Source organism: Sinohyriopsis cumingii, chromosome 15 (genome assembly GCF_028554795.1).
Source record: "Sinohyriopsis cumingii isolate HCF-2022 chromosome 15, ASM2855479v2, whole genome shotgun sequence".
Classification (NCBI taxonomy): domain Eukaryota; kingdom Metazoa; phylum Mollusca; class Bivalvia; order Unionida; family Unionidae; genus Sinohyriopsis; species Sinohyriopsis cumingii.
Genome location: NC_142975.1, coordinates 88,943,602 through 88,957,914, shown reverse-complemented (window position 1 = coordinate 88,957,914; position 14,313 = coordinate 88,943,602). Strand labels below are relative to the sequence as shown.

Genomic DNA, 14,313 nt, shown 5'->3' with positions numbered 1-14,313 from the left:
AAGCATTTGCATAGAACAGGCAATATTGTATCTAGAATTTTGTGTGAAATATCATCCAGACTAACGTTGTACATGTTAATGAGTTGTACAATGATAATAATAATAATAATAATAATAATAATGACTATTTAAAGAAGAAGCTCAACAATCAAGTTTTTGCATTTAGCTTGTTTTTTTTTGCACATTGTGTAAATACTTCTTTACTGAAATCATGAACTGGGTTATGGGATGAGCATTATACCCTTATCACAAAAAAGTAGGTCACCATGACCTTTATCTCATGCTTCACAGACTCGTTAAGTTTGTTTTATGTTTATTTCTCAAACTCTTTTCCTCATAGAATCATGAAACTGAATGATTGTATGCATCTTTATTATTACCATACCCATAGTATTATTACCATACCCTTAGTATTATTACCATACCCTTAGTATTATTACCATACCCTTAGTATTATTACCATACCCTTAGTATTATACCATACCCTTAGTATTATACCATACCCTTAGTATTATACCATACCCTTAGTATTATTACCATACCCTTAGTATTATTACCATACCCTTAGAATTATTACCATACCCTTGGCACAAAAGATTTTTTCTTTAGTTCAGATAAGTTTTCTTGTACCTTATGTGTATGCTGTTATTCCTGGATTCATGAAACTTGCTCAGGGGACGCATCTTAATGAATACTTTACCCTCATCACAAAAGCTGGTCACTGTGACCTTTATTTCATGTTTTACTGACTTTCATCACATTTTGTGTGAAGTTTATCTCTCTCAAGCTGTGTTTATGGTAGATTCATCAAACTTGGTGTTTGCATGTATATCTGGGGCCCCGAGTGGCCGAGTGGTCTAAAGAGCTCTCCGTTACGGATCACTGCCATCTCACCTCTGTCTGCATGGGTTTGAGTCTTGGAATCAACCAATGTGGGTATGTGAGAAAGCTTGCCAGTAGCTTCTCGAGGGTTCTTCCTCTACTATTAATACTGGCTGCCATTTATAGCCTATTGTGTGCTGAAAAATGTCATAAAACCATACAACAACAGCATGTATATCTATAATTACTAAACCTTTATCACAAGAAAAGTCACTTTGACCTAAATTTCACATTATATTGGCTTAAGTTAAGTTCATGTGTTTAAGTAATAACCAGAGGTTTTAGCACCCTGTATACATACTGTAATTCCAATACTCATGAAATTTGGTGATGGAATGTACCTTGTGAGTACTACACCCTGGTCACAAAAGTTGGTCACTGTGACATTTATTTTAGCTGAACTGACTTGGGTTCTGTCTCAAGCATGTTTTATGCCAGAATTATTCAACTGGGTTATTGTCTGCATCTCATGTGCTTTAATTACTGTATAACACTGATATACCTGGAATCATGAAACATATTTAACTACTGTATAATACTCATATACTTGGAATTATGAAACACTCATAAAGCTGGAATCACATATACTTGGAATTATGAAACACTCATAAAGTTGGAATCATGAAACTAGTATACCTGGAGTCATGAAACTTATTTAACTACTATATAACACTTGGTATACCTGGAATCATGAACTTATTTAACTGCTGTATAACACTTGTATACCTGGAATCATGAAACTTATTTAACTACTATATAACACTCATATAAATGGAAGAATTAAACATATTTATCTACGGTATAACACTCAAATACCTGGAATCATGAAAATTATTTGACTACTGTATAACACTCATATAAATGGAATCATGAAACTTATTTAACTCCTGTATAACACTAGTATACCTGGAATCATGAACTTATTTAACTACTGTATAACACTCCATATACCTGGAATCATGAACTTATTTAACTACTGTATAACACTCCATATACCTGGAATCATGAAACTTAATTAACTTCTGTATAACACTCATATACCTGGAATCATGAACTCATTTAACTACTGTATAACACTAGTATACTGGAATCATGAAACTTAATTAACTACTGTATAATGCTTGTATACCTGGAATCATGAACTTATTTAACTACTGTATAACACTAGTATACTGGAATCATGAAACTTAATTAACTTCTGAATAACACTCCATATACCTGGAATCATGAAACTTATTTAACTACTGTATAACATTAGTATACTGGAATCATGAAACTTAATTAACTACTGTATAACACTCCATATACCTGGAATCATGAACTTATTTAACTACTGTATAATACTAGTATACCTGGAATCATGAAATTTATTTAACTACTGTATAACACTCATATACCTGGAATCATAAACTTATTTAGCTACTATATAACACTCGTATACCTGAAATCATGAACTTATTTAACTACTGTATAACACTAGTATACTGGAATCATGAAACTTAATTAACTACTGTATAACACTCCATATACCTGGAATTATGAAACACTCATATACCTGGAATCATGAAACTTATTTAACTACTATATAACACTCGTATACCTGGAATCTTGAACTTATTTAACTACTATATAACACTAGTATACCTGGAATCATGAAATTTATTTAACTACTATATAACACTCATATAAATGGAATCTTGAAACTTATTTAACTACTACATAAGACTCGTATAAATGGAATCATGAAATATATTTAACTACTATATAACACTCATGTAGCTGGAATCATGAAACTTATTTAACTACTACCGCTCCTGTGGCCTAGTGGTTAGAGCGTCCGCCTCAGATGCGGGAGGTCGTGGGTTCGATCCCCAGCCAAGTCATACCAAAGACTTACAAAAACGGTAGTAACAGCTGCCTCACTTGGCACTTAGCATTAAGAGGTTAGTGTTGGGACTGGTCGGCCCGGTGTCAGAATAATGTGACTGGTGGGACATCATGCTACATGTCTGCGGCATGATGCCCCAGTGCTAGACATCACTTTAAACTGCCACATTGCAGACATCGTAGCGATATGACTGAAAAATTGTTAAAGCTACGTTAAAAATCCAAATCACATCACATATTTAACTACTATATAACACTAGTATACCTGGAATCATGAAACTCAATTAACTACTGTATAACACTCCATATACCTGGAATTATGAAACTTATTTAACTTCTGTATAACACTCATATACCTGAAATCTTGAAACTTATTTAACTTCTGTATAACACTCCATTTACCTGGAATTATGAAACTTTTTTAACTTCTGTATAACACTCATATACTTGGAATCATGAAACTTATTTAACTTCTGTATAACACTCATATAAATGGAATCATGAAACTTATTTAACTTCTGTATAACACTCATATACCTGGAATCATGAAACTTATTTAACTTCTGTATAACACTCATATAAATGGAAGAATTAAACATATTTATCTACTGTATAACACTCAAATACCTTGAATCATGAAAATTATTTGACTACTGAATAACGCTTGTATACCTGGAATCATGAAACTTATTTAACTACTATATAACGCTTGTATACCTGGAATCATGAAACTTATTTAACTACTATTTAACACTTGTATGCCTGGAATCATGAAACTTATTTAACTACTATATAACGCTTGTATACCTGGAATCATGAAACTTATTTAACTGCTGTATAATGCTTGTATACCTGGAATCATGAAACTTATTTAACTACTATATAACGCTTGTATACCTGGAATCATGAAACTTATATAACTACTGTATAACACTTGTATACCTGGAATCATGAACCTTATTTAACTACTGTATAACACTCCATATACCTGGAATTATGAAACACTCATAAATCTGGAATCATGAAACTTATTTAACTACTGTATAGCACTCCATATACCTGGAATCATGAACTTATTTAACTACTATATAACACTAGTATACCTGGAATCATGAAATTTATTTAACTACTATACAGTAGTCCCCCTCTTATAAGGCCACCCCTAATGCAGCAGGGAAGTGGCCTTATAATGCGGGTGGCCTTTCTAGAGGGGGATGACAAATGTGAATAGTAAATACATATGAAACAAGTCACAAGTACATTTAATTTTAAATATTTAATATTTTGATTAAAAAATCACATGCATGATGTGAAATAAATGTAAAACAAACTTTGTCATCATTTTCAAAAGAATGCTATGAATAACCATTGATATAGTTTTAAAACTGTCTTTATAATTATGGTTTTAAAACTGTCTTTATAATTATGTTACAGTTCACATCATCTGTCACTTTGTTGGTAAGTCTAAAAAACAAACCAGTCTCGTCACATTAAAAATATCCATGCTGTCATATCCCCTGCATATATCGTTTAGTCTTTTGTTCCAATCTTCGACAACTTCATTAACATCTGCTGATTCGCCGCTAATGACAGAACACTTGATATTTTGTCGCACTTGAAATCTGTGCAACCATCCGTTACTTGCGGTAAAGTCGTCATATTCCAATTCAACTGACAAACTTTTTGCTTTTTCTTGTCTTTCAAATCAGGATACAAACGTCTCCTGGCTCAAACAATCTTCCTTTCTCCGTCCATTTCACCTTTCCACTTCTGCAGAATTGTTTCATTATCTTTCACGATATTGTTTATCTTAGTCTTCCCAGTGTTAGTTTTCTGCAAGGATCCTCGATGAACCCCACCCCCCGGTCAGTTGAATTACTTTCACGTTCTCCTCTAAACTGAGAACTTTTATTTTCCTCGATGACATGTTGATCTTTTTGCAGTAAGTTTTTCATGTTGCCAACTACAATACTGATAAAACAATTTTGTATGCATCTAAACAAATTGCCGTGTGTTTTTAATGGAAGTGATCTTGTCACGTGATTTGCTAGTCGCAGTCTGGTACCCTATTGTTTTTATACATTTCTTGAAACTAAGTGAGAGAAGCCAAAACGGCTTCGATATGTACCATTAACATCACACAGATTTGACCTCGCGGTCGCTAGGATTCATAATTTTGACAATTATTGTCAGTAGTAATAGCCACTGATTACCAAAGTGAACAAGCTCAACATCTTACTAAGGGAAGCCATAAAGGCTATTAAACCATTTTCCTGCTGACTTGGGTATTGTACATCGATACTGCCACTTCTCAGCTGTTACTACTGTTCGATAATTGTAATCTTAACAATTATCAGAGTGACTAAACCGGACATCTTATGATAACACAGCAGTAAGGCTAATTGGATTACATGTACGTACCCATTTGTATGGATTAAAATTTGAGTCTTTCTCGGTTTTTATGGAATAAATTTGGCTTCTCGTGAGGCGTAAATGATATAATATTAACCTTAGTGGTAAATGTACTTTACTCAACACTTCTTTCAGTAACGAAAACCTGACATCGGGAAACAGAAATCGGATTACTTAACACACGTTATGAATAAAATACTGGTTCTGGATACATATTCAAATAAAATGTGGCCACTTGTGAGGGGTAAATTTTATAATTTTGCACTAATATGCTGGCCGCTGGTCGCGTTAGCCAGGTGGCCTTTCGCGAGGGGTATTTTTGAACACAAACTCGTCGGTGCCAACGGATTCTGGCCATAAGGAGTGGGTGGCCGCTGGTCAGGGGGGCCGTTCAAGAGGGGGACTACTGTATAACACTCATATAGCTGGAATCATGAAACTTATTTACCTACTATATAACACTCATATAAATGGAATCATGAAACTTATTTAACTACTATATAACACTCATATAGCTGGAATCATGAAACTTATTTACCTACTATATAACACTCATATAAATGGAATCATGAAACTTATTTAACTACTGTATAGCACTCCATATACCTGGAATCATGAAACTTATTTAACTACTGTATAGCACTCCATATACCTGGAATCATGAAACTTATTTAACTACTGTATAGCACTCCATATACCCGGAATCATGAAACTTATTTAACTACTGTATAACACTTGTATACCCAAAATCATAAAACTTATTTAACTACTATATAACACTTGGTATACCTGGAATCATGAAATTATTTAACTGCTTTATAACACTAGTATACCTGTAATCATGAAACATGGTGGGAGAATGCATCTTGATGAGTATTATACCTGAATCTTTAAAGCTGGTTACTGTGACCCGTATTTCACATTTCACTGACTTGGTTCAATATGACATTTTTATTCATAATTTAGTCTTGACTGGATACTTCTATAATCCCAATAACTCCCAAACAGCAAAGATCACAGGTCGTCATCCCCGTCCAGATATACTTATTCATGCTTTCGTTTTTCCCCAAAAGCTCTGTGCAGAAAGGGGTTTGACCTTTCAGTTGACGGTAGAATTACAAAAACTGGAAAGTCAGCCACTTTGAAGATGTACACGGGATAGCAGCATGTCTTTACATGCTGGTGTAAGGACAATGGCTATATTCTGTATGGTTTTCTTTCCACAGCTGTTTAATTCTTTCTTTGACTCTTTGAGGAGAAGAAATTATCAACAAGTAGGGTTTTTTTTCCTCACTGACTTATTACTCAAACTTAAACTGAGCTACATCTGGTATATGGGTAGTTACTTAGTGGTAACAGGGGATATAATTATTATATCTTGGAAGAGTTTTTTTCTTCACACAAATACTATTCTTATAATCTAAAAGGTATATAGACCAGAAAGACAATATTTTTTTTCTTTCTGAGAGGGCTGGATTCAGGAGGATTTGATTCCTTACATGAATGTTATTGAATATTTTTATCAGAGAAACATACTTTATGATAAATATTTACTTTGTTCATACCCATTTGAAAAAAGTGTGGAACAGAGAATATATGGTAAAACATACTTTAGCAAGACACTTGGTTGTTTTATTGTTGATATTGTTCTAGTCTTCATGTGGCCGTCTTGGTGATTTCAGTTTGAGACCCCTGGTATAGGACATTAAATAGATGATAAAACTTACCTGGACATGACACTATGTTGTTGTTTTAGGTTGACTCTTGGAAGAGTTTTTTTGGGAACAGTTATATTGGTACCAAATTATAAAGGCTGGTCTGTAAAAGAGGCAGAGTTACAAAGGGTCCAATTAGGGCAACTCTCAGTGTATATTGAAGGGTCCAATTAGGACAACTCTCATTGTATATTGAAGGGTACAATTAGGACAACTCTCATTGTATATTGAAGGGTCCAATTAGGACAACTTTCATTCTATATTGAAGGGTCCAATTAGGACAACTTTCATTCTATATTGAAGGGTCCAATTAGGACAACTCTCATTGTATATTGAAGGGTCCAATTAGGACAACTTTCATTCTATATTGAAGGGTCCAATTAGGACAACTCTCATTGTATATTGAAGGGTCCAACTAGGACAGCTTTCATTCTATATTGAAGGGTCCAATTAGGACAACTCTCATTGTATACTGAAGGGTACAATTAGGACAACTCACATTGTATATTGAAGGGTCCAATTAGGACAACTCTCATTGTATATTGAAGGGTACAATTAGGACAACTCTCATTGTATATTGAAGGGTCCAATTAGGACAACTCTCATTAAGGGTCCAATTAGGAAAACTCATTGTATATTGAAGGGTCCAATTAGGACAACTCTCATTGTATATTACATTTTATTCATCTATCTGGTTATTTTTCATGATTGTACTTATGTTGTACAATTCTGAAGTCATATTAGATCAAGACTTGAGGTTTGGTACATTTTGTTTTTGATACCACTCATTATACAACACTTCTCATTATACTGAGGTGTGTGGGAGTCATTTGTAGATTTTATTTTGCATAGCACTCTCATTAAATAGTACTGACTCATTACAATGCTGTACATGGGAGTCACTGGTGAATTTTGTTTTGTTTACCAATCTCGTTATACAGTACTGACTCATTATAATGCTGTACATGGGAGTCATTGGTGAATTTGTTTTGTTTACCAATATCATTTTACAGTACTCCCTCATTATAATGCTGTACATGGGAGTCACTGGTGAATTTTTTGTTTACCAATCTCATTATACAGTACTCCCTCATTATAATGCTGTACATGGGAGTCACTGGTGAAATTTTGTTTTGTTTACCAGTTTTATTATACAGTACTCCCTCATTATAATGATGTACATGGGAGCCATTGGTGATTTTTTTATATACCATTCTCATTATACAGTACCCCCTCATTATAATGCTGTACATAGGAGCCATATAGTATATTGCCATTATCTTTGTTAATCAGGTATAATGGATCCTTTTCACTCCATTGGCCAGTGTAATTAACTGAAACAGTGTTTTAAATAAGTGCCACTCACAGATGACATGTTACATCCCTTAGAAAGAGAAATTACGTGACCAATCAAAGAGTTTCTTATACATGCTAGATATTAATATTGTCTCTTCCATGATGCCCACATGCATTGCCTTGAAAGTAAAAACTGGGGTTTTGAATGGTGGAAATGGGAGAAATTGATCTGTGACATGCTTGTTGTCGATGAGGCTGTAGTTATTATTCCTATAACATTAGCTTTGACAAACGTAACTATCAATCTTACTGGATTAATTTCTCTTGGATGCAGTGGACCAGTTGTACCTAACCCTTGATAACTTGTACACAGATGTAAACTGCACTGTAAGTGAGGGCAAGAGTTACTACAGGATCTCAGAGAAAAAGGGGTTGCAATCCTGGCTTGACATTGAGAAGACCATTAGGGGAGTAACAGCAGTTTAATGACTGAATCTTCATTTTATAATTACATTGGGAATAATTGTCAATAAAAAGCTATTTTATTTAAATTCATCGACATTTCATGCTTTTATTTTCTTTCCTACAAGTCTGGAGTCATTTTAGATCCAGGCTTGAGACTTGGTACATTTTGTTTTGCATACCACTCTTGTTATACAGTACTCCCTCCTTTTAATGATGAAATTAAGAACTAATAATAATGGGACAAATTGACATGTAATATGTTTGTTGTCTGTGGAAGTTGTAGTTACTATTGCCATCATCTACCTTGAAAAATGTAACAATCAGTCTCATTGGATTAGTTTTCCTCTGTTGCAACCAACCAGATAGTAGAATCATCGATACTGTTTCAAGTAGCTACATATACCAAGAGTCACTGTGGAGCTAGCCAAGATAAAGTAATCAGACTTGTTATGTCTAGTGTGTACAGCCAAGACAGAGTAATCGGACATGTTATATCTAGTATGTACAGCCAAGATAAAGTAATCAGATTTGCTATATTTAGTATGTACAGCCAAGATAAAGTAATCAGACATGTTATATCTTGGTTGTTCTAGTATGTACAGCCAAGACAGAGTAATCAGACTTGTTATGTCTAGTATATACAGCCAAGACAGAGTAATCAGACTTGTTATGTCTAGTATGTACAGCCAAGACAGAGTAATCAGACTTGTTATTTCTAGTATGTACAGCAAGACAGAGTAATCAGACTTGTTATGCCTAGTATATACAGCCAAGACAGAGTAATCAGACTTGTTATGTCTAGTATGTACAGCCAAGACAGAGTAATCAGACTTGCTATGCCTAGTATCTACAGCCAAGACAGAGTAATCAGATTTGTTATGTCTAGTATGTATAATTTCTAAAGAGTATGATACATAAGCAGGTTGTGGTAACAGAAAAGTGCTCTTTGACAATTTCACTTAGAAACTATTGAGAGAAAAAAAGTAAATTATCAGTCACAAGACAGATTCCATGTGAAGACTCTTATAATGAGTGGATGAGCTATATATATATATATATATATATATATATATATATATATATATATATATATATATATATATATATATATATTGTAATACTCAGTTTCTATAATAACCAGTCCTTCACTGACCACTGAATCAAACCTCTGGTGCCATGAGATTGCAAATAACTCATCTGCCATCTTTAAAGAAAGCAAGGAAATCTTTTACTTGTTACCCATCTTACACTGTGCCAGATGTGAAGCTAGCAACTAATTGCTACATTTCAGGGGTAAGCTTGTAACCAGTCACTACATATCATGTGTAAGCTTGTAACCAATCACTATATTTCAGGGGTAACATTGTAACCAGTCACTATGTTTCAGGGGTAAGCTTCCAACCAGTCACTACATTTCAGGGGTAAGCTTGTAACCAATCAGTATGTTTCAGGGGTAAGCTTCCAACCAATCACAATGTTTCAGGATAAGCTTCTAACCAATCACTATGTTTCAGGGGTAAGCTTGTAACCAATCACTGTGTTTCAGGATAAGCTTGTAACCAATCACTGTGTTTCAGGGGTAAGCTTGTTACCAAGCACTATGTTTCAGGGAAAAGCTTGTAACCAATCTATGTGTTTCAGGGCTAAGCTTGTTGGTAAGCACTATGTTTCAGGGGTGAGATTGTAACCAATCACTATGTTTCAAGGGTAAGCTTCCAACCAATCACTACATTTCAGGGATTAAGATTGCAAACTTTATTCAGACTTGCCATCTTGGGAATGACATTAGTGTTAGCAAAATATTTTATTGACTCGTCAGTTTGGAGACAAAGAGTTTACTGGTTACTGGCCTATGACTTTGACTTCCCAGTTGGGAGACAGAAATTGTACTAGTTACTGGCCAATGATTTTGACTACCCATTTGGGAGACACATTGCACAAGTTACTGGCCCATTCCTTTGACTACCCAGTTGGGAAACAGATTTTACTAGCTAATGGCCCATGCCTTTGACTACCAAGTTGGGAAACAGAGATTTTACTAGTTACTGGCCTATGACATTGACTACCCAGTTGGAACACAGAGTTTGCTGGCCTATGGCAGTGACTTGTGTGTTTTTGGGTCCAGTACCAGCAAAAAGCCAACCCCTGTATAATTCAACATCCCATGCAGAATGGGTAGAGTATTTGGTCTCTGTTTTGAGTGTAATTGAATCTTAACATGATATACTGGCCAACTCTATGAAACAACTAGAGTGTTTGATCCCAATATGGCTGTTTTGAGTGTAATTGAATCTTAACATGATATACTGGCCAACTCTATGAAACAACCAAAGTGTTTGATCCCAATATTGCTGTTCTGAGTGTAATTGAATCTTAACATGATATACTGGCCAACTCTATGAAACAACCAAAGTGTTTGATCCCAATATTGCTGTTCTGAGTGTAATTGAATCTTAACATGATATACTGGTCAACTCTATGAAACAACCAAAGTGTTTGATGATAGCTGTTCTGAGTGTGATTGAATCTTAACATGATATACTGGCCAACTCTATGAAACAACTAGAGTGTTTGATCCCAATTTGGCTGTTTTGAGTGTAATTGAATCTTAACATGATATACTGGCCAACTCTTTGAAACAACCAAAGTGTTTGATCCCAATATTGTTGTTCGGAGTGTAATTGAATCTTAACATGATATACTGGCCAACTCTATGAAACAACTAGAGTGTTTGATCCCAATATGGCTGTTCTGAGAGTAATTGAATCTTAACATGATCTACTGGCCAGCTCTATGAAACAACTAGAGTGTTTGATCCCAACTGTGTTCATTTTAAAGAAGTTTCACTGTACATGACTTTAATGCATACATGTCACAACCATTGTGAAGACATGACAGTGTTACATGCAAGATCTGCATGTCTCATGCATAGATGTTGTCATGCCATTATAAGGACATGACTGTATTACATAACATCATCTGCATGTCACATAGTTGTCAGAACCATTGTGAGAATATGATTTGTTCATATTCTTCATACATCCTCAGTGATATAAAAGGACATACATTCATCTACTGGTAAGTGTGTTGGACTTGAGAGCAGAAGGTTGTGGGTTTGAATCCTGCACAGACCAAACAGGTTATCTGCCATTTTGTGTCTCTAAGCAAGGCACTTTAATGTGATTCCCTCATGTCAATAAGCTTTCATGTGTTTATGTGCTGTTTATCACATGCCAGTCAGTCAGTGATAACAACTGTTGGTTTCTGTCATTTTCTATGCCATTAATCACACACCAATCAATCCATGATCAAAACTGATGATTTCTGTCATTTTCTCTGCCATTAATTTTTGGATGTTCTGACTTAGACAGTTTGTTTTCTTTTCAGGAGTTTCTATAATGATTTTGCCATTAATCTTGGGTCAAAAAAACTTGAGTCAATCTTCAAGGAGGTGACTTCTTCAGGGCTGAGTGACAAAAGACAGGAAATTGGAAGCCTTCCACCTACAAGCATCATATCCATTGGTGACAAAATCACCCTACGGTTGGATTATAGTGATGAGACCCAAGACGGCCGAGATCTTTGTTGGCTAACCATATTAGTGAATGCAGAAATTGTCAAGCGAGAGAAGGTACCCATGGTGATCTACAGGCCAGCTCTAGAGGTTACTGATGAAGCCATAGTTTTGGTATCCAGACTGGGCACAGTAAGTTTTGGTATCCAGATTGGGCACAGTAAATTTGGTATCCAGTTTGGGCTTAGTATATTTGGTATCCAGACTGGGCACAGTAAATTTGGTATTCAGACAATAAATTTTGTTATCCATTCTTGGCATAGTAAATTTGGTGTCCAGACTGGGCACAGTAAATTTTAGTATCCTCTCTTGGCACAGTTGTTTAGGATTTGGACTTGGCTAAGTAAATTTTTGCATCCAATCTGGGCACAGTAAAGTTTGGTATTTGGACTTAGAACAGGAAATTTTTGTATCTTGTCTGGGCAAAGTAAGATTTGGTATCCAGACTGGGCATAGTAAGTGTTGGTATCCAGACTGGCACAGTAAAATTTGGTATCCAGGCTGGGCTTGGTAAGTTTTGAATCACCTACTTGAAATAATGTTGAGACACATGTCTTACTTTTCTGGTGGTGGATGCATCATCAATAATTAAAACATTTTGTTTAAAGCGTCTTTAGTTAGTTCAATATTTCAACAGAGTTGCATGTGGAATTATGAAATTTTACTGGTGCATGCATCTCAAGAAATAAGACTCACAAAGATAAAAAGTGGGTCATAGTGGCCTAACTTACACTCCATTGTTTTGATTTCTTGATCAGGTAGGTAGGTGGAACAAGTATTGCATGGACTTGTTGTACATAATCCATATTAGTCCCATTTCATACTGAATTTATAAGAGGTTATTGAAATACATGGGGGAGGGGATTGCATAATTTTTACAGCTAATCTGTTCCTCACAGAAGGTTCTGTTAGGACTGTAGTCATAAACTAAGTAACAGAAATGAATCAAAAGGAACAAGTTTGTTAAAATTCAACAAATAATTTATTTCTCATGAATACAAAGTGATATTTAAAAAAAAATTACAGTATTGTGAATTAAATCCCAAATGGTCCTAAAAGTTCTACCGTAAGTGCAAAAAATATAGTGTTCCAAATAAATTCCAATGTTAAACATGCTGATATGCTAATCGCCTCAAATTTGCTAATGTGCTAACAGTCTTGATGTATTACAATAATATAATCCAAAATGTCCTTGAATGAATTCACAATAATCCCAAAATAATGAGGGGCCCCGAGTGGCCTAAAGTGCTCACCGTTCCGGATCATTGCCATCTCACCTCTGTCTGCGTGTGTTCGAGTCCAAGGCTCGGCTAGCGTTGGTACATGGGAAAGCCTGCCAGTAGCTTCTCGTGGGTCGGTGGTTCTTCCCTGGGTTTTCCAGGGTTCTTCCTCCACCAGTTATACTGGCTGCCATGTATAGCCTCTCTTGTGCTGAAAAATGGCGTTAAACCCTAGAACAACAACAACAACAGCAAAAAGAACCAAAATAATGAATCAGTCAAAGAAGTAATAATGAGCACTTTTTAATAAATCCTTTCAAATATTAACTGAACACAACAATAAAACTGATTCTCATCAAATTCATTTTCAGAATATTCAAAGTTGTAAACAAGGTCAGGTCTCTTATTAAAAATTTTGTAAAGAACATATAAAACAGCAGGTAAACCATGAATTCCCAAAGAAGCTACCAATGTCCTGAATTCAAGATCAAGTGAACATGTTTACCTCCAGTAATAGTGATCAGAATATTTAGTCTTTAGTCTATAATCATAGAGAAATATTAGCTATGTACATGTATTATGTTGTTTACAAAATAAATGTCACTAGTCAGGTAGACCCTTAACTCGATTTCTGACCAAGGTCAATCACACATAATAGATATACATAACATATAATCATGGAAAAAAGCCAACAAAAAATATAAATTAATTATACATTATAGTCATTACAGGTGTACAGTATGAATCCTGAGAACTATTTATTTTAAGTTGGCTGGTCCTAAATGTGTTAAAATATCCTCTTTTTCTGCAACCAGAGTGAATTCATGTTGCAGTGAGCTCTCTTACTCAGGTGCATCATAAG

The 14,313-nt window shown here is 34.9% G+C and overlaps 1 protein-coding gene across 1 annotated transcript in view; it reads left to right on the top strand.

Moving 5' to 3' along the window:
* Positions 1-14,313, top strand: part of LOC149782268 (uncharacterized) — a 275,026-nt gene that overhangs the window by 77,673 nt on the left and 183,040 nt on the right. Inside the window, exon 18 of the mRNA XM_089935109.1 lies at positions 12,045-12,363. Coding sequence (XP_089791235.1) covers positions 12,045-12,363 — 319 coding nt within the window. The remainder of the gene's footprint in view (positions 1-12,044; positions 12,364-14,313) is intronic.